The 20,871-nt window shown below is 38.3% G+C and overlaps 2 protein-coding genes across 3 annotated transcripts; both read right to left on the reverse strand.

The window, feature by feature from the left end:
- Positions 1 to 982: 982 nt before the first annotated feature.
- On the reverse strand, positions 983 to 13,177 carry LOC131312392 (uncharacterized). The gene is made up of 10 exons (XM_058340098.1): positions 12,941 to 13,177; positions 9,828 to 9,964; positions 9,587 to 9,721; positions 9,022 to 9,132; positions 8,321 to 8,587; positions 6,258 to 6,457; positions 4,930 to 5,224; positions 3,020 to 3,130; positions 2,326 to 2,517; positions 983 to 1,637 (listed from the first exon to the last, which is right to left on the reverse strand). Exons 1-10 carry the CDS (start codon positions 13,125 to 13,127, stop codon positions 1,293 to 1,295), a joined length of 1,980 nt encoding a protein of 659 aa, XP_058196081.1. The 5' UTR covers positions 13,128 to 13,177; the 3' UTR covers positions 983 to 1,292.
- An 834-nt stretch (positions 13,178 to 14,011) lies between these two features.
- LOC131312393 (phytochrome E-like) lies at positions 14,012 to 20,843 on the reverse strand. Of its 2 annotated transcripts, none has more exons than XM_058340100.1 (4): positions 18,570 to 20,843; positions 17,111 to 17,912; positions 16,031 to 16,324; positions 14,012 to 14,637 (listed from the first exon to the last, which is right to left on the reverse strand). In XM_058340100.1, exons 1-4 carry the CDS (start codon positions 20,620 to 20,622, stop codon positions 14,391 to 14,393), a joined length of 3,396 nt encoding a protein of 1,131 aa, XP_058196083.1. In that variant the 5' UTR covers positions 20,623 to 20,843; the 3' UTR covers positions 14,012 to 14,390. The 2 variants fall into 2 exon arrangements, with proteins under 2 accessions (XP_058196083.1, XP_058196082.1); XM_058340099.1 differs by having other exon boundaries at positions 16,031 to 16,321; positions 18,570 to 20,815.
- Between the last annotated feature and the right edge of the window lie 28 nt (positions 20,844 to 20,871).

Consider the following 20,871-nt stretch of genomic DNA (forward strand, 5'->3'; position numbering starts at 1 on the left):
ATCTGAGGAAAAAAGGAGAAGGGAGGAAAAAAGGGAGAAAAAAAGGGGAATGGAGAAAAAAACGGGAATGGAGGAAAAAAAGGAGAAAAAAAGGGGAATGGAGGAAAAAATGGGATAAAAGATTTTTTGAAAGCAAAGGTATATTAAACTAACCAGGGTTATTATATCTTTACTAATAGGTTAGTGGACTTAGGGGGTTATAGAATTCAGAAATGGACTTAGTGGGTTTGGAAAGTGGTATAGTGGACCTGGGAAAAATTCTCCCATGTTTATATGATGATGCTCCGACTTGGGTCATGATGTAATGAGCATGTAATAATGGGTCAATTTGTTTGATGGGATTAGTTGTGGAAGTAGTAACGTATAATTTTTATGGTACTCGAGATAAGATGATATTCCGATTGGATTGTGAAAGCTTTAACCGTGGTTGGTTTCTATATATGATTCCCAAAACTGCTACCGACACAGATTTTGTAAAACAGACAGCGCGTACAGATGGACTTTGGACCCGTTTTGGATTCCAAAAAGATGATTAGAGCCGTTCATTTTGTTTAAAAGATCTTATTTGAGGTTCCCGTAAAAAATCAGCTCATTTGGATATCGGTAAGAGGGTTTACGAAACACTCAACTTTGCTTTTAAAAAAAGCTATTTTGCTTTTAAACTTTGCTTTTAAAAAAAGCTATTTTCTGGAGCAAAATTAGGTGTTTCATAAACCTCTTTACTGTATCCAAATGAACTAATTTTTTATGGTGACTTTAAACAAGATGTTCAAAATAACCGATTTCGATCATCTTTGTAGGACCCAAAACGGGTCCAAAAACCATCTATACGCGCTGTCTGTTTTAAAAAATGTGCATATAGCACAACTGATTCTATGATTCCTTTGCATACAGATTTACAAAAGACCTTTCGGCACATATATTTTAACACAAATCAAGCTCTTACAAAAATGTATGTGCATGATATGCGTAAAAAATACACTATATAGCAATGTACACTTTTTATCACAAACATAAAAAATACTCTTCGTTTTGATCATACAAATATTCCGTGCATTCCTAACGAATTATCGGTTTCTTAATCATTCTTTGTTATAGAAAAAAGAACACTACTATATAGCAATGTACACGACCTCTATAGCTTTCAAGTTACAAAGCATATACTTGTATTTCGTACATCAACTGCTATGCCAGGGTGAAAAGGAGAGAGGTGAAGGATATAACAAGGGCACCTTTGCTGCATGTATTAATACTTTTCTTTTCATACACCAGTTACTTTGCTGTATGCATTACTACTCAGTTACCTCCATGAGACAAACTTTATCAGGAGAGCAGAGATTTAAAGAACCGTAGATTGAACAACGGAGCTCATAAGAGTTGGAAGCGGAAGGGACAACGTCCACCCACTCGTTGTCAACCTTCTCGACATGGTGATATGACTTCGGGACTGCATCAAATGGGAGTTTATTCATATTCTTGATCAAGTGGTTCATAAATGTCATGGAGAACACCATGTCAAAATTGTCCTCAAGACCGTTGATGTCCTTGCAGGTTTGGATCCCAATGTTTGCTTCGCAAGAACTGACTAGCCCAAGCAAAGTGTACCCGCCAATAAGTCGTTGACCGACACTGCAAACCTGGAAGAAAGCAACATTGTAAGAGATCAATGTTACATACCTCAAAAAAACACTGGAAAATCATGAGAAACATATCAGTTGGGAAACTAGGTTTGGATCCCAATGTTTACTTCTTGTTTTCTCTCCACAAGTCCAAGATCCAAACATAGCCGCATCAAAAGCAAAGTTCCAAATTAGTGGATAAACAAGTTTACCAGGGGTGCTGTCAGGAACTGTATCTATTGCAATTCTGGTGGATTTATTTACAACCCCGCAACCGTACAAGGCCACCGCAATGCAAACTCACCAGCAAAAACATTCACGGGCATGTTGATTACTTACTCTTTACCAATTAAGTAAATGAGCATGTTATGTATAACTTGCTGCCTTGAGAGTATTGGGACTGTGAACATTTTAATAACTAAACCCAAAACAAAAAAAAAAAGGACAAAAATTACAACTGATTTACTCCCATAGAGAAAATAACTTTAAGACGCCAGTTTAGCTTCAGAAACCTCCACCTAGACTACTTGATTAACTGTTTAAGACAACTTTTCAAGTTTTTAATATCGCTGTCACAAAAAATAATAGGAGACAACAAAATTAAAATCTTTAAACCTCCTAAATTCAGTTACTAGATGGAAAAGAGGCAACAATAATTTTACAGGCTTTTGTGTACCCTGGGCTTCAGAGAAGTACAGCATCTAACCTCAATATACTCCACACCCATTTCGGTGAGGTTCTCTAGAATGCTGTTTGATGAAAGCAAGCTAATAACTCCTCCGGATCCAACTGAGTTTTGGAGGATTTCCCATGGTGACTTCATCAAAATTTTATATTTGCTTTGTTCTTCTAGTGAGGTTCTAACAACAGGTATCTTCTCTTCTTCCAAGAACGATACCTGAAAATGGGTAAAAAGGAGGAAGGGAAACCCAAAATATGCATATTAAGACACAGTATATCATCACGAGTTCATTTTGCAGAAAGTAATTCTTCAGCATACCTGACACGTAAAAGATATACAATGAAGCATGTCAACAGGAAGCCCGATGACAAAGCTTTCAATGTAAGGATTATGGAATATTAGAAGTTCAAGCAAACACTGTTAATCCAGCCAAGTTTTAAGCGTTATAATGTCTCAACAACGACAAAAAGTTCTTTTTCACTTTAGTTTCAAGGAACCTTTATAAAATAAAAGCCAATACAACTTTCGGCATGAGAAACCATTGGAATTGTTTTGAAACATGAAATTAAGATTTTAACCAGGTAATCTTTTTTCTTTTTTTTTTGGTGATAAGTTTAACCAGGTAATCTTAGTCCATGCATTGCAAAGGAATGTTAAAATATAAGTAATAGCAGAAAATCAGTACAGAATTTTGCCACATCAGAAAGTGGATGCTGACCTTCGTGGAGTCAAACCCAAAATGATTATGACTTTCGAATGCACTTTGGAGAGGTTGGATCTCATGTGCAGGGCAAACCAAAATCAGAGGCATGGAATCACGGTCTTTTGTCTGCAATGGGCAAACAGATTAATTACACCATATAGATAGATGAAGTCTAGAGTTTAGACTAAGAAGCATGGATGAAGACACAAGACAAGGCATTCTTAAGAAAATAGGGACACAGGCACTACAGGGGACACTATAATATACACATATATAGGTATATGTATATGGGACCGGTTCCCCTCACACAATATTTAACACAAATTTTGACACAAGATCTCAGCCGTTAGAAGCAAGGGCTGAGATTTGAACACATTATCCTCTCACCCTCCATCCCCTCACAGGATCCCTTCCTCTCTCCTTCCCCACAAAGTACTCCTATCTCTCAATTCTCTCCCCCTCTTTCCCAGAACCAGAACCACTTCGGCCGGCACCTAATTTTTCCGGCCAGACCCACCTCCGGGTCGCAATTTTCAGCTCCCCTTCTCCGGCAAAACACACACTCCCTCTCGTACCCGCCCCATATTTCTCCTTCCCAAAATTCGACATTTAAATACAGAGTTCCTTCGGACCCTCAACCCACCGACGAAGTGATGAACGATGTTCAAATCCCAAATAAAAATCCTTCCGAGTCTGATTCATAGCCCGACTCAGGCGACGATTCCGACCACGAGGTACAGCAAACCGTCCCAATAGAAACCAAGTAGCTAAGTAATTTTTTTTGTAACTGTGGATAAGATTAGTTTGATTACGGTGGAGGCATTCGAAGTAATTTTTCTGCAGTATGGGTTGTGGATCCTCATTTAGGAATTGAGGCCTGGTAGGAGAGAGAGAGAGAGAGAGAGAGAGAGAGAGAGAGTCACCGGAGTAGGGGATGGCCAGAGATGGGTCTGGCAGCGGCCAGAGAAGGGAGAAGAAAACGTTGTGGGGAAGGAGAGAGGGAGGAATCCTGTGAGGAGTTTGAGGGTGAGAGGATAATGTGTTCTAATCTCAGCCCTTGCTTTCAACGGCTAAGATCTTGTGTCAAAATTTGTGTTAAACATTGTGTGAGGGGAACCGGTCCCTATGTATATATGTAATCTTATGAATATTTTGTTGTTACATATTGATATCGTATCCTGAAACAATCAAATCTAATACTAGTTTCACTACAGGACAAAAAATGGAGTGCATTAATAAAAAAAGGGAGTGTGAAAATCACTACCCTTCTATTAATCACAATTCTTACCCAGAATGCATTTCCAAAAAAAAGAGTAGCCCCTACTGTGTCACCAGCTGTGTCTACCACGAATGTCCCTACTTTAAAAATAATAATATTAATTAGACACGCCATGTGACGTGACCCATTTGTGTCCCACCGGCTCCCCAGCATGTCCGACACGGATGCAGCCACTAATTAAACATGCTAGTACTTCATAGAGTCTCAACAAGACAAAGGCAGGATATTCCTCAAGGTTTGCAAAAATAAAAAGATAAAAAACGCAACCATGGCAATACAACAACAATAACAGAATCCCTCAAGTCCCCAATCTTTGGGGGTATGGGCAGGGAGGATTGGAGCCAGACCTAATCTTTGGCACCTTTGGCAATATATGCATAAAGTGGCTGCTTTCAGAAAACCACTAAAACAGTGGCCCCCTATACCTCTAAGATACCAGACCATAACAATAATCCTCAATCAGTAAGGTAAAAATAACAATAATCCTACCAACGATACCAGACCATAAACTATGAATAAAGTGGTTATCATTTAACAATGTGAAAAAAAAAGAGCATTGCCTTCAAACCACCTCAACTCTGGATACACAACATGCATTTGTGATCATAGTTGACCTGGTAAGGAAAAGATTATGAAAGAAGTATACCTTCACATACTTCTGATTGTCATGGAAAAACCTCTCCACTAGGAGGCAGGAAGAGTTTTCAGCTTTGTCAACAAGATCAGGTGCAAAGCTACTTCCCTTCCTTTGACAGTCATCCATGTACAAGACAGTGGCAACCTTGCCTTCTGATGTGAGGAGGTGACCCTTTTCTTGCAACTTTGAACTTGCATTTACCTTCTCTCCACACCCAGAATTAGAAAGACATGCTTCTGATATTCTCAAAGTGCTTCTCACATCCTTGGCTAAATTAATTTCCATGAACTCATGGAAATTCCATCTGGACCAAAAGAGCATACAAAAGTAAAGACAAATTTTATTTGGAATTGATCACCAAATTTAATATGCACAAGGCAAGGCCTACCACTTGGCTGTCACTCCATTTGCCATACAGTTAAATTAACCTTTTGTTTTCTAATAATAATAAATAAATAAATAAATAAACAGGTTTTGTGATTTTAACAGTCAGAACTTTTTTTAGCATATGTAATTGAATTCTGAACTCTAATTTTAATATACTTGTTGGAATTTATCCCACATTGATTAATAATCGCCTTGAAAACTAGTATATGAGCCTAGGCGGCCTCTCCCCTCATTGCCAATTGGTTTTGAGTTGGATGCTTTAACATTACTTAATCAACATTCAAAAGTTCATTTTTGTAGAATTTTTTTCTCATCCTGGCTCTGCCGCTAACAGTATGGGAGTTCACGACACAACTTTACGGTAAATTCGAATCACAAAAAATGCATCCTAAGTGGACGTCCAACTAAGACTCGAATATACCCTCATCCAAAAGTTTAGTGTTATGTACAAGTACTTTATGCATTTGATGAATCCATGTAACATGGGCCCTAAGCACCAAGCAAGTTTCAATGTGACCCCCTATGTTGGTTTCTTGTGGTTAAAATGGAGCTTGCAGCACAAACCAACCCCAGCACTATCTTATTCCAGGACAAGATAGACCAAACTCAGAGCCTGTGAGGCAATATCATCAACGAACAACAAACAACTCAGAAATTAGAAAATAGAATCTGCTTATACCTTCACCTTTGTGCCATCTTCACAAAATAGACGTGTGTGTGTCTCTGTGTGTGCATAAGTGTATGGATGTTTATATGTATTTGTTTCAAGGTCATTAAGGAGTTTTTCATTTACAAAAGTCGCATAAGCAAATTAAAAGGATTGTCGTCCATGTACACGAAGATACCCACGATGATATAAAAGCATTGGTATGTGTGAGCAATCTCCACAGAAACAATCTGAGCAAATGACCCAAGATACATCAAAACAGATCCAGATGAAGATAAACCACCTCTTAGAGGGAACATCCAGATTTTGCAATGCCTGATGAAGCAACTTGGAATTTACATTGACGATCTGATCAGCAAGTGTGCTTGTTTGGGATCTCTCTCCATATCTAAATCCATGAAAAACATGCTGCTGCTCCATTTCACACAATTTCTTTTTTGCTGCTATGAGGCGCTTTTGAAACTTCTTTCTTTCTTTCCATTCCTGAAATGCATCAATGGAAAATGTCAAGACTAAATTGAAAAATTAGCTATTGCAACACAAATTTGATTTGAACTCTTCTGATAGCAGTATCCTAAGTATGTCTCATAGATCTATTTCATGAATAATAACTAGATAGACAGGCAGAAGTGCTAATGTTATCAGAGGTTTTAATACTTTCCCTTTGTAACACACGCCAGAGTAATTCCTAAAACAAACTCGCTAACAGAACAAAATAACGATCAATAAAGGAGAAGAGGGGGGGTCTCATAAAATCCAAAGCATTAGGCTACATATGTGGAACTATAAAAAAACTATGAAGTGGGAAAAGCACCAGCTCCAGCTCCATAACGGTGCAACAATCAGTGATATCTGACAATACACCTAAGATGCTGAGCCATAACACTTAAACCAGATGTCGCAATCAATAAATCAGCCTTCACTCCATTGGGATGATATGTTTGACTTGTTTATTTACACGCACATAAAACATTGGACCAAAGCCGTACTTGCAAACTGTTTTCCACATGTCCCATCACGAATTTATAGTGATACACATATACTGGACACAGATATGCATCAGCAAAACAGAATACCTCATCCCTCATCGTCTAAACCTTGAGGATGTGGGTCTACACCTAAGGGCCGAGAATTTGCGTAAATGATGCCAAAAGTTAGGTCTATATGAAGCAACGAACTTCTATATGGGAGTTGTATCCGTGTCATATCTGTCTGGGATACCGAGACTCGTCCGATACTCGTGGATACATAACAAAGTTATCCACCACAATATAAAGATGAATTTCCTTATTGTGAAATATTGGATACTAGGGAACACATATCCAAACTTTCATGAAGTTACAATTGAGGAACTTCTTGCATGTTCAGATACAAAGATTACAGGTTTTCAATACTTTTAAGAAAGGAAGATAAAATAAGATGAACATATAGTGTCACCTCCTTGGATATTTTTCGACTATCCATAATGTGTCATACATGTTCCATAAATTGGATGTCCACAATTAAACAAGTAACAAAGTATTTGCACACAACACCTTTTCATATAAAGAATGCAACGTTTTCTCACCATTCTTGAAATCGTACAATCCAATGCTAAATAACTGGAAAATACTATTAAATCTAACGTAATCCTAACTGTACCCGTATGCTGGTTTTTTAGACTTTGTCATATGCCGTATCCATATCATATTGAACCCCATAATGGTAATCCATATTCCATGCCTCATAAGCTGTACACAATTTACCCTCCCATACCTCCATAAACAGGAACTAACTAGGCCCGCTTTTACCATTTTGCCCTTTCTAATCCACATAGATACATGACAGGCAAATGAGGATAAATTCATAAAGTGAATCATCAAATAGTAAATATTATTAAAAAGCAAACAAAAACTCAAACAAAAAATTAAATGGGAACAACTCAAACTGGTTGAATTGGTAAAAACCGTAAATCAAAATATTCCCAACAATTGAACTGAATGGATTTTAATCTGCAAGTTAGTCTGCAACCATTCAGCTTCAATTAAACTATAAAATTTTCAGCAATTAATTTAATTAATGTTGGTGAATGAAGCTATCAAGATTCAAGACTAAAACATGAATGGAGAAGCACAGATGAATTGTGCTTTGTTTAATTAGTAAATGCTCAGATACAGTTACTTAATCTAAGCTAAACATTGTATTCAACCCGTGAATACCAACATAGCAAACAAGAACACTGAAGTACATACAAATACAAAATAAGGTTGCTTAAATAGTTATATTTAATCTTCAAAAGAAAAGTGATGTGCACCAATAACTTCACTATAATAAAACAGAAGAAGAGTACTAAAAAATAGGTCTCACAATCTGACGCCTTTCTTTCTTGGACCTCTCATGAGTTCGTATGTTCAAATCGAGGAGTCCCTTTGGAGGAGTAATGAGCATTTCTCTCTTATTCAAGTCAACATTCGGGACAATTGCTTCCACAAATGGTACCCAAACAAGGGGACCAGAAGCACTTGCTTCCGACTCTGGTTTATCAGCTGTGGAGGAATTCAGCATGACTTGTAGAACATCACTTGCTCCATTATTGAAAATATTGACCACAGTACCTACTGGTTCAGCAGTTTCCTGAAAGAATAGAAGAATCATCCATCAAGGAAAATAAGAAACAAAATCCTATGTTCCGACCCCAAGAAATACAGTCTAATGTCTAACACCAGAAGAAAAAATAAGAAAAATGTAACAGAGCCACTAGGCCACCCAGCCTCCACTAAGTTTAGAGCACTATTTTGTCGATACAGTTAAGTGTTGAAGAATCTACAACTACTAAACACAGCACCAAGACAACCATTTCTGCTGCTAGCCTGCCAAAATGTCAAATGTGGTCTGTCTCAACGGTTAGTAACGCTCAAACCTACACTATTCACTAAAGGTGGTTGGCATTAGCATTTAGCCCTAAGGTGTTAAAAGCACACTAGCAAATATTTTGGAAACAATCTGATAAAATCATTGGCAAGTTTCGTTTTCTAAGCTTTAAAAACATAATGGCAAGGTAGTACAACCTTATGGATAACTCTCATGCCAACAAGATCATTAGAGTAAAACTCGCCTTCCTCCAATTCAGGTTTATCTTCTTCACTGACAAGTATTGTCGATCCAATGAGTAGCTGAGCCTGAGAAAAAAGAGAACAAGACATTACGGATGTACGCATAGTAAGACTAAAGAGTCAGTCATTGCACCATTTTTGGAATATATCCCTTCAATACACTCTAACACAGTTTAAGCCACGGTTAGAATGGGTGAGCAAGGTCTGAAACCTGACACAATTGAATAGCCTATCGTGACAAATATTTCCAAAACAAAACTTTCAATCTACAACTACTACCACATTGACCAGTTAACTTTTCCAAGGGAAGGCTATCTTGTTTGCTTTGAGCTTGAAACCAAAGACATTGACTTACCATTTCAATTTTCTTTTCAGCACATCAAGCGACATACCAAAGAATTTAACAACACTTCAAATTAAGGCCAATCCAAGCCCATGGTGGGCAACTAATTCTGCCCATAAATTGAATGGAATGTAAGGCAAAGCAAACAGGTAGTATAAGTAACTCCCTTTGGCTTACCTGGTCTACCGTGTTAATTGTTTTAAATTTAACAGTCCAACTCTTCTTTCCTGGATGTGCTCTTCCTTGTAATAGCTCAACTTCTCTAATTGCTTCTCTCCCTGAAACTTGTTGTCGCAACCATCTTCTCCCTGGCTATAAAGAAAAGTAGTTACAGTAAGGAAACCCAAAGAACTCAAGAACATAAACTACAATTACAATGTTTAGTATAATGTCTCTAGTTGCAAGAAAGTTGAATTACCTTGGAAAATCGTAATTCAGGAAAATCGGTGCTAGACTTTACCCGAACCTCTCCTTCAAGTCCATGGACACTGGATATGTACCCAATCTCCACAAATCCTGGTTCAGCCTTACTGGTTTCAACAATCTCTTGTGTAGCTGAAAAAGTTTTAGAAGGGAAGAAAACAATCACAAGATTTTCGTTTTGGTTGGTACATGAAAAAATCCTGTAGTACAGAACTACTATAGAGCTAAAACAAACCGAAGGTAAAGTCATCGTCATGAAAACAACCACAAGTACTTGCCAAGATAGCAGTATACTTTAATTCAAACTCATTGTTAGGACCGGTTGAACAGCTAGAGCAGTCCAAACAATGCTGTATGAGAATCATACATGGTCATCACCAAAATAAAAAAACCTTATCCCATATAAAGCATATTACTTTGAAACCGTCCCATCGACATAGATGCACTCAAGCTTGCAGTTCCTTACAATTTGTTGATAAAATGACAGCCAACAAGGTTTATTGACGAATCGATTACACAAAAGACATACTCCCTCCGTCCGGATTTAATAGTCCCTCGTTCAATTCTAACCGGATAAAAATGAGTTATATCTTTAAATTGGTAATGAATTTTATATCAAATACGGATTTTGTTTGATAGATCTCAATTAGTTCTCTATAAGACAATATTTTTAAAATTACATAAAACATTATAAATTACAAGATATAATCGTTTGAAAAATGGCACGAATTCCAAAAAAGGACTATTAAATCCGGACAGAGGGAGTATTAAACTAGACCTATCAGAGAATTTTCCAAAGAAGACAAAAAGTAATCCTGATGAACTACAACTAGTTTAAGCACAATTTTGAGAAATCGAAGTGGAATAAAATCAGAACAAAACCACATTAAGGTAAGGAACTCAGAACTAGTGTCTAAATTAACTCTTAAAAACATCTGAGACCTAATAGAGTTGAGAATTCACCATAACATTTTTATCTAATCTCAAAGAACTTTATAGTCGGTCAAACTGATGTCTACCTATCCAACCAACAACCGAAGTCTTATGTGCAAACAAGAATAAACGCTTCTCATAGAATACCCAAAACTCATTAATTGATCTTTCCCAAAAAAAAAAACCCTACAAACTTTACTTGAGTTAGGTGAATGTTATTGCAGATCGATATTAGCTCCAAGGATTACTGAAATAGGAATAGGAAAATTGCAGAACCAAACCACAATTCCATTCCTGAAGCCGAGACAAATTAAGATAACAAGTTAATATACAAAAGCTGAAACACTTATTCAGCAAGAGAATTCCTACAAAGCTGAAATATTTAATGTACCATGATAATAAAATCAATTGTTTCAGCAATTTCTGTACGTAAATAAGCTAACCCCAAACAATAGCAATTCAGCCGATTGCTAAAAAACATCAAACAATTCACCAAGAAAATTGAAATATTAGAAGAAACAAGGGTGTTATGATAATAGCCTGACTAGTTTGAACAAAGGTCCGGCGGTGGCAACTGTACACACACACCCACCCCCCCCCCCCCGAAATTGCATAAAGTATGCTCCCACCATAGTAGTCAATACCAGCACAACCATAAGTCGTAACTAACACCACAAAAAACCAGACTCTAGTTTTACCACTAACTTTGTAACTCTTCTCACAACCAAATGTCCCAACAAAAAACCCAGAATGATAAGTAACATACTAAAATTTCATAACATAGCCACGAACTCTCATTACTAAGACTTTTCCCTTCCCAAGAGCGATGCAATTATTAGCACCGAGGCCCCTTTTGGACTAAAAGATTGTTGGAGATTTTTTCAAAATAAAATAAAAGATTGCGGGAGGTTATTTGTGAAAAGGTGCGACACCTTTTCACATGGGGTATGACTTTATATGAATAGGTATAACACCTATTAACTTAGGGTGTGATTATTAGAATGGGGTGTGATTGTTAGGAAGGGATGTGATACATGGGGGTGCTTCTAAGAGGCATGACCCTTCCTAATTAATTATTTTCATGAAAGGGTGCCTACTAAAAGGCATGATCCTTTCTCTTGATTATTTGTCTTCAAAAGACATACCCTTTCTAATGTGTATTTACTAAAGACACATCCTTTCACGTAAGGGTGCCTATAAGTCTATAAATAGGCCAATGGTTAAGTCATTCGATACACCAAAAAAAATATCCAGAAACTCTCCCTCTCTCTGACTCGTTGTTTTCTACGCTGTTATTTCGTTATTCTGCAGAAACGGAATTAACAGTCCTTGGTTCAATTGATTCTCTTAGGCTCGGTATTCTGTCTATCCTTCGTTTGTGCGAACGCAGGCAGAAGATCATTGATCGGGCTTCGTTTTATCCTCAGAACAGATTCGCTGTAACCCGGCGCACACCAATTGGTGGGGGCGAATACTGTTTTCGGAAAGCGACGTCGTAACGTGACTTGAAGCGGTTTCCATCAGATTGTTCAAGTTGCAGAAGACTCTAGATTTTGAAGGTTCCAGTTTTTGCACCAACAAAGATTTCAATCTTTTTCATCATCTTCTTTCTTAATGTTCATTAGATTTCGGGTCAACTTTCTTCATTTCTTGATTACTAGTTCGTATAGAAAAGAAGAATCGAACAAGTATAAAACTATAGACCAAAATTGAAAAAAAGATTCACTTCAAGACCAAAAACTTCTGCTATTTCGTCCAAACTAAAACCAACATAACTACAAATAAATAACATGAAGCGTCTTTAACAAAATAATAATTTCGTCCAAACTGAACTCCGACTGTGCCATGCTTAGAGTCCTATCTTTTTACAGCCAGTCCCAAGCCCGGGTAAAGGAGGAGGCTTGTGTGTTAGGTAGCTGACAAGCAACAGCTAAAAGTCACGTTAGATCTTTATGACATGAATCCTAATACGAAGACCCCAATTGATTGGCACACAAGGCTCGTTTTGGTTTGGTTCGGTAATTTCGTCCGAACTCAACCTTAGTAGCACAAGTCCGAAGCCAAATGAAAAGGCAAAAATATAGACCCACCAAATAAAATGCCAATCAAACCATAACCCATGAACGAAACCATCCCAAAGTAATCAGGTAAGCGGGAAATAGTTGTTATAATTACCAGTACTGTGCAAACGAGTGATGGTACTCTGGCGAATTTGCCAACAGCACGAGGGCAATCGACAGGAGGAGGCTATGGCCGTAGTGGCGCACCGGTTTTGGAGTGGGGGTGGGAACCGCTGAGAGGTAGAGAGAGAGAGTGATGGAGAGAGAGAGTTTGAAGAACAAAGTACGGACGAGCTCTGCATCGTTGGGTGTCTCTACGAGGAGAAAACTGGGAGTGGGAGCGCGTTCTCTAACTTGGATATATTTAACCGAAACATTTGTGTATAATTTGTCTTCAAAAGGGAAATAAATTTTTTTTTTAACAGCAAAGAAAGATTTTAAAAAGAAAATAATTTTCGCACCCCTCTCTTAACCAATCACAGTTCCCTTATTGTTTTTAAGTTGGTGAGAATTAAGTACCAAAATATTCTTCCACTTTTCGATATTATCCTTTTTTATCCAAATGAAATGATTTTTTTGTTTTTGTTTTGCATAATGTTAAGGACATTTTGGAAATTTACAAACTAAAAACAAAAAGGGAACATGGTTAGTAAAAGGGGACTTGCAAAAACCACTCCCCCCAAAAGAGTCGACTATTTAATTCTAGTGAGTTTTTGTTTGTTATTTCTTTAAAAAATTTAGAAGCAATCATTCGCCCCACCAAGAGAAATTGGAAATGTATTAAGAAATAAATTGGAGCTTAAAAAAAGTTACAACACAAAAGACCAAAATTATGAGTATAGTGATTTCACATTTTCTTTTTTTTCTAACCAAACTCCTTTTATTTTTGATAACTCAAGTATCCCAGCTAACTTACGTACATCTTGACTAATCGTGGGAGAACAATCCCGCCATCCACTTTCGGAAGTTCTAACTGAATTCAGAGCAAAACTCTAAATGGGTTGGCTCCAATTCACATACCATCCTTACGAATATAGATTTGTAGTTCTCATCAATCTAGATTCTAATTCAGCAGAACACATCAAAGTACCTCTTATAAAAATTTGTTTTAAACTGCATCATGACTTCCCCAAGCAACATCATTCTGTAATTTCTCTTGCCATGGCAACATGAAAAAGAAAAAAGGAAAGATGCTACCGAACATGGTCATTAGTACTGGTTCAAATCCCTTGCAAATTCAACAAACTGGGATTAGCTCAGTTCATCGCTCTTGCACACTTTCATAGTTAAAGATTGGGGGGTCAATCTTTGTCGAAAAGCAAAGATCGATAGACATATACACTGTGCAACTTGGCCAGTGAACCCCAACGTATAGGATTTAATATCTGTAGCTCAACCTCTCAAACACAGCACATATTTACATACTCATGCTTAAAGTTATGCCCCAAGAGACCTTACAAAGCCGTCAAGATGCTTCTATGCCGAACAATTTACTCAAAACATTTAACTCCAAACACACATACACTGATACGTACATACGTGGATTCAGCTGTTGTGGAGAGAATTCAGGTCGTTCTGCTTGTGTCCGCCTTTGATCTTCCCCTTGGTCGTGAAGTTCTATTTCTAAGTTCAAGATCAATGAGGAAGTAACACTTATCCAGCTCTCTGACATAATGGACATGACCATGCATCATGTTAAGAAGTTTGTGAGAGAGGTTTAGACCGAGTCCCTCTTGTGTAACGCATTGATTTCCTCCCTCAAACATATCTTGAATAAGATCGGAAGGGATGCCCTCGCCAGGGTGAGTCATTCTAAAGAAGAAGAAAGGGAAAAAGTGTTAACAAAACTGCTCATCTCCTACAAAAAAATGTAGTACAAATAAAGCCAGAATGGGGAGAAGAAACGCGGACAATGCCAGCTGCTTATAAAGTGTTCTCACCAACTAAAAAGTAAATGATCGGAGTTTCACAAAGTGAAAGAACAAGAAAGCCACAATGAAGGGCGTTGCATTATCATTATGCTGCACAAACATTTCTAAAGAGGAGCCAGAACATAAACATGTCCCAAGGGAAAGCACAGATACTCAAGGCTCATACAGGTTTGTATTTAGTGGCCACTTACGGGTAACAATATCTGTAATATGAGTTGAAATATAGCATAGAAGACTACTATGATTTTCGAGAGGTAATTTCCTTCATATGAAAGGTTGATACAAAAAATAAAACCAAATTAACTTCTGTGTCCCTCAACTTCTTGTTCAGGATTTTTGTGAAAATATGACCCGTTCTCCAATAACTATAGTCGTTTGTTGACAAAGATAACAGCATGCTCAATACCTCTTTTTTTGCAGACAAAAAACCACACTTGCACATAAACACGAATTACAAAGGATCTAAGACTCTTAAGATAAACAGTGTCCTCATAAGCTGATTACCGAAAAAGGAAATCATGCTGTGTTAGGATCATGGATTTGTCAAGGCATTTATGGGAGGACATGAAGACTTAAAGAGAAAGGTAAGAAGATAGTAAAGTGAAGAAGCTGACATCCATTCCAATGTGGTAATATAAGGTTAAGGTAGAAGACGTTCTTTTGAAGACGGTTTATATCTGTGCTTCCAGCACAGGAAAAGAAAGAAAAAAAGATAATGACATGAAGAAGATAATCTATTCATTTGATTCACTATCATTTTTCTTTTCCCTTTCTAAATTGCCGCATACCACAGTCTACAGTAACATAAGCATCGAGGAAAGAAATCACAGTTGCTAACAAAAAGTAGCTGCACATAATCACAGAGATGGAGCTTAATTTCTTGTTCCCATTGGATAAAGTCTTTTTCAACCATGTTACATGGACTTTGTACAGGTGTCGGGGGTGGGTACAAGTATCAGATTCATACAATTTTGATCTCAATGACAAGGGATTACGTCAAAAATCCAAATTTTTGAGTAAATTTTCTTTTACTTTCCCAGATGAATAGTATTGAGTGTCAGTCATTTCTTGCATAATATAGGAGAGCGATGTAAAGTTCATGGTAAATTGGAATTCCAAAATATGCTTGCTAGGATAATGTCCTGCTAATTAGCTCCAACACGAATCCTATACATTTATTCGAGCGTGGAGCGTTCGACATTAGAATTTCAGACATTCAAAAGGATCCATGTACCATAGCTTCTTCAGAAACTGTAAATATTTGACAACCATACCTCAACTGTAAATGAACTAATTCATTCCCATCTGGGATCAGCTTGAAACCAGGCGAGACCTTGATTTCTACCCAACCATTTGGGGACGGTGCATAATGTGCTATATTAAGCAAGAAATCTGACAAGACCTGCTGAAGTCTAACTTGGTCGCCAACTAGACATAGAGATTTAATTTCGTCGGGAATCTCATGAACTAGTTGTAAAGTCTTCTCCTTCAAAAGAATCATAACTTGGCTAAAAACTGCATCTATAACATTTCCAAACAGAAACTCCTCCATGTTTAGCTCCATGCTACTGCACGAATAAGAGTATATCAAACATATGCTTTAGATGTCTTATTGCATAGGTTCGTATGAGGAAAAATGGAAACTATCTATCCTAAACTAGTGGGATGCTTATTTTAGTAATGAAATAAAAAGGATCACAGGGAGGATGAAACTGAGAAGTGGATATTTCATGGTCAATGGCATGATCAACTGCACAAATAGGAATGTCAACAATATAAAGATGCCAAAGGACAGAACCGGATACAAACCTACATGAGGTAAGCTTTAACAATATGGGCTTACTGGGAATAGCTAGCCGACCTTGAGGCAATTATTCTTCTTGGAATTCCTAACACAGTCCGTCTCCTCTACTTGTAAGATATTACATGAAGTCATGCAAAAATGAATGAAGCTAAAAAGACTAGGCTGCCTTTGACTGTTAATGGTAAGAAAACATGAATGAAGCTATACCAGCAACAACTAACCAATGAGACACATTAAATTGACTCAATTTCAGCCAATACACATTATTGTTTTCTCAATATAGAAAGACATGATTAAAAATCACCATAAATATTATTTTTTGTAAATTTTGTATGGAGAAGTCATCTCCCCTATCATATAAGGGTGACGATGACACGTCTGACATTCTAAATAAATCACTACGATACAGCATAAGCTTATTAACAAATATGGACCTACTTGCATTACAGTGTAAGCAAAGGAAAATGTGCGAATATGATACAACATATTACTTGAAAAAATGCATTGGTGCAAAACTGTAGGCTGAAAGGGAAAAAGGAGAGAAACTTACCCCTCTTCTATACTTCCTAATTCCATATCCCCAATGATTGACATAATTTGTCTTTCGCATGCCTCACTAGTCTGAAGAAATTGCTTCTGATCCTCTGAAGTGGCGGTACTCTCCAGAAGTTTGTGAATGAACCGAATTCCGTTCAGTGGGTTTTTCATCTCTTGCCGAATATAAGCCAACTCTTTGAGTTTGGGAAGGGACTCTCCATTCTCTTGTTTGTTTCCAAGTAACTGCATACCAGACACCACAGTTTGCAAGAAGCAGAAACACCCAATTGTATTCCCGGCCTCGTTAGTTCTCTTATTTGCCACTAAGAGCACCTCCACATAATTACCCTTCCTATCAAAAAACCCCAAGGGGAACTTCTCAGAATCATGACCACTAATCACTCGGTATAGAAGAATCATAAATTTAGTGAGCGTATCTTGACTTTTCAGCTGACAAAAATCCCCGAAAATCTCTCCCGGAAGCATTTTTCCAATAATCTCATGTCTCCCCCAACCAGTTAGCTTTTCCATGGCTGCATTCCATTCAGAACAGCAGGCATTTTCATCTGACGCAAATATCGGTGGAATCAACGGGTTAAGGCTTTGTATGATTGCTTTATAATCCCCTTGCAAGCGGATGAATTTGTCCATGACAACCTTCTCAGACGTGATATCTTGACCCACAAAGCACACCCCAACAATTTTGTGTGTGTAATCCCGACTAGTACAGGCATTAACCACAATGTATGAAACTGAATTCTGCTGATGTATCCCAAACTTTCGAAGCTTTAATTCAACATTTTTGTCCTCCTCACCTGGAGTAAATTGGAATAAGTTTAGAAGCCTGATGTTTGTGTGAGTTAATGTCTCTAGGTTACCCTAGACTTCTTGTACAGGCCTTAGGGAGAGCAAAAGTGTTAGACTCCCTAGGTTACCTTAGAAATGATTCATCAACTACATTCTCAATTTTACATGTTTATCATATTTAAAACATTACCAGTCATAATAAGGAAATGGTACTGGGTCGACCTTATAGAAAAGACGCTTGACGGCGTCAGGCACAGGAGACAGACATATGAGAATAACAAATATGTCTTTGCAAGCAACCCCAAAAGTTAAGAATTGTAAGGGTTTGTTCAACTTGGTTCATGTGCAAACAATACCAATATATACTGCAGCCTGCTTATCCCCTCCCCTCCCCCCGGCCAAAAAGTAAAATAAAATAATACTACTATATTTTACAGCATACTGCAACCTGAAAAGCATACAAAATGTACCACAAAAGAAAAGAGTTATATTTTACAGCATTCGTCTAGACAATAGTAATCATTGATGTAGAAAATAAAAAAGAGAAGATATGACACGTCTTGCCAAAAGGTAATAGAAAGTCACAGTGATGCACCAATAGAGATTAGGATTTTAAAATTTTCAATATTGCAGTGTTCTTGATCATAATCTAAGAAAAGAATCACCATTGAAAGCTCTGCGCATAAGATTTTCAATGACTCCACGTGAGTCCTCCTGAACAATGTCATCAAGCAACGATCTCCCCATAGCTTTACTAGCTTGTAATCCTGTCAATTCCGCAATTTTTGCGTTCCATCCATTGATAAAACCAGCAGAGTCAACACCAAAAATTGGAGCAGAAGCTGTTTCAATCAATCTGACCATTTCACAAGCCACTGAACTAAGTTCATCCAACCCCTGCACCTCGGAATCATGGATTTGGCTATAAATCAGTCCCTTGGGACCACTGTCTTCAATCATTTGGTATGAATCTCTCATTATAAGCTGCAAAGAGTGAATGGCATTGATATCCGAAATCTCCCAAGGCAAACTTCTACTCTTAACCACTTCAAGAAAAGCGTTGAATGAAGATCTAGGATGCATCCTTCCACCGTCGTCTTTATCCTCCGGATGATGCATAGCTCCACCCCATTTCACTTCCTTAGCCGTGTGGGACCTAAACCAGAATAAAAAATCCTTCGAAGTAATTCTTGTAGTCGCCATTCCACAAACCGCATCGCCAAGTAAAGATGCGCCAGGGTAACCAGCATCCGCCAGACTATCAGTACTCAACCCTGTGGAGTCCCCATGGTTTGTTAGCAACCACTCTGCAATATCTTTGACCTGTGATTTGGTTGGAGTCACACCAAGTAACCAACATTTTCCACCATAGAACAATGCAGCCCCATCACACTTCACAAGGTCCATAATACTTGGAGATTGTGTCACGATGCCAAATGGGGCATCCCTGAGGAGCATGTCACACAATAAGGTTTGCATGCGGAGGACCTTCTTTTCCACTGATTGTGATGCCAATTGAAGGTCCATGTAAAGCTGCAGCCCAAATGCTTGCATTAGGAATTCGCAAGCGTAACGAAGAGGAAAAGGAACGTAACGAGGGGACGTATGGTGGCATACCACCAAACCCCATAGCTTCATTGAGTCGTTGTCGTTTATAACGACTGCCAACACCAACGAGGCAACAGACCCCATGTTGGCCATGTACTGCATGTGACAGCCGTGTGGGGCTCTAAGGGTGGAATTGACCAAGCAAAGAGGTTGCTTTAATTCATCAGTATGAATGACCCTAACTGGACTCGAATGGCAATCACATATCATCCGAACTCGGTTCTGCTTAAACAAAAACCGAGCAGCTTGTGGGATATCTGTCGCCGGATAATGCAACCCTAAATAAGGCTCTAGATCAGACCTCCTAACCTCTGAAATAACCTCACCATGATCATCATCATGAAACTTATACACCATAACTCTATCATATCCAGTGAGTTTCTGCACATCTTCCACCAATGTATCACACAAAACACCAATATCTCCCCCAGGGAGAGATTGCAGCCTATTTATCGCTCTTACCGCGAGTTTCTGCGATTGCACCGCACCAGCAAGCGACACTGCCGGATCACCCGACCGGGCGGGCTCCAAATCAATCACAATCCCCACGTCAATCCGGTGAAGTATAGCATAGAATGGCTTCTGGGTACTTCTAGAATGGACCCAGATAGGGTTTAGTAGTGAAATTTCCCTAGACCCTACAGCTTTCACCAAAGAAACCCCTGAAGAAGGGCTAAAAAGGGTTCTAGCATCAACCCCAATCAAACCTATTTCTTGATTTGATTCAAACACATTGTTCAAATTCAAACCCAGCAAACTAAAGCAGTTCTCACTGTACCCTATGATCTTAAAACTGGGTTCTTCAATAGCAAGCATACAGCCATAGGGTTGGATGAGTCCACCCCTCTGGATTCTAGAGAGGTAAGCATTGATGTGTTCATCAGGCACAGTCTCGGGTGCATTCACCACTGATCTTGAGTAGTTGAAGGACTTACCAGAATCAGCTGATCGCTCAAACTCAGCCAACAGCCCTGCATCAGCGTTGTACTGGGCTGTGGCTTTGCCCTTTCTGTTAATGTCCTTGTTGCTGGGGTTGTTCATGTTGCTGGCAGCTGATGAGGAGGAGAAGGTGGTGGTTCTTCTCTCTCTTCTTTCTCTCTCCATCTTCATAAGGTTTGTGGGTTTTCCTGTGGATCTGGATACAGTGGAGTACCATTTATCCGGAACCTAGTACTTGGTCTTTATCTTGACTGTACTTTTCTTGCTTCAGGTCAGGAGTGGTTCGAGCTTCTCTTTCATTTGCATGTGGGATGCGGGTTTGCCGTTTTCGCTAATTATAAGGTGGTTTGTAAATTCCCAGCCACCAAAATGTTTAGAAACTCAAAGAAAACAAAAATTCATGTCTGCAGTTCTTGTGGC

This window comes from Rhododendron vialii, chromosome 13a (genome assembly GCF_030253575.1).
Source record: "Rhododendron vialii isolate Sample 1 chromosome 13a, ASM3025357v1".
Lineage (NCBI taxonomy): Eukaryota > Viridiplantae > Streptophyta > Magnoliopsida > Ericales > Ericaceae > Rhododendron > Rhododendron vialii.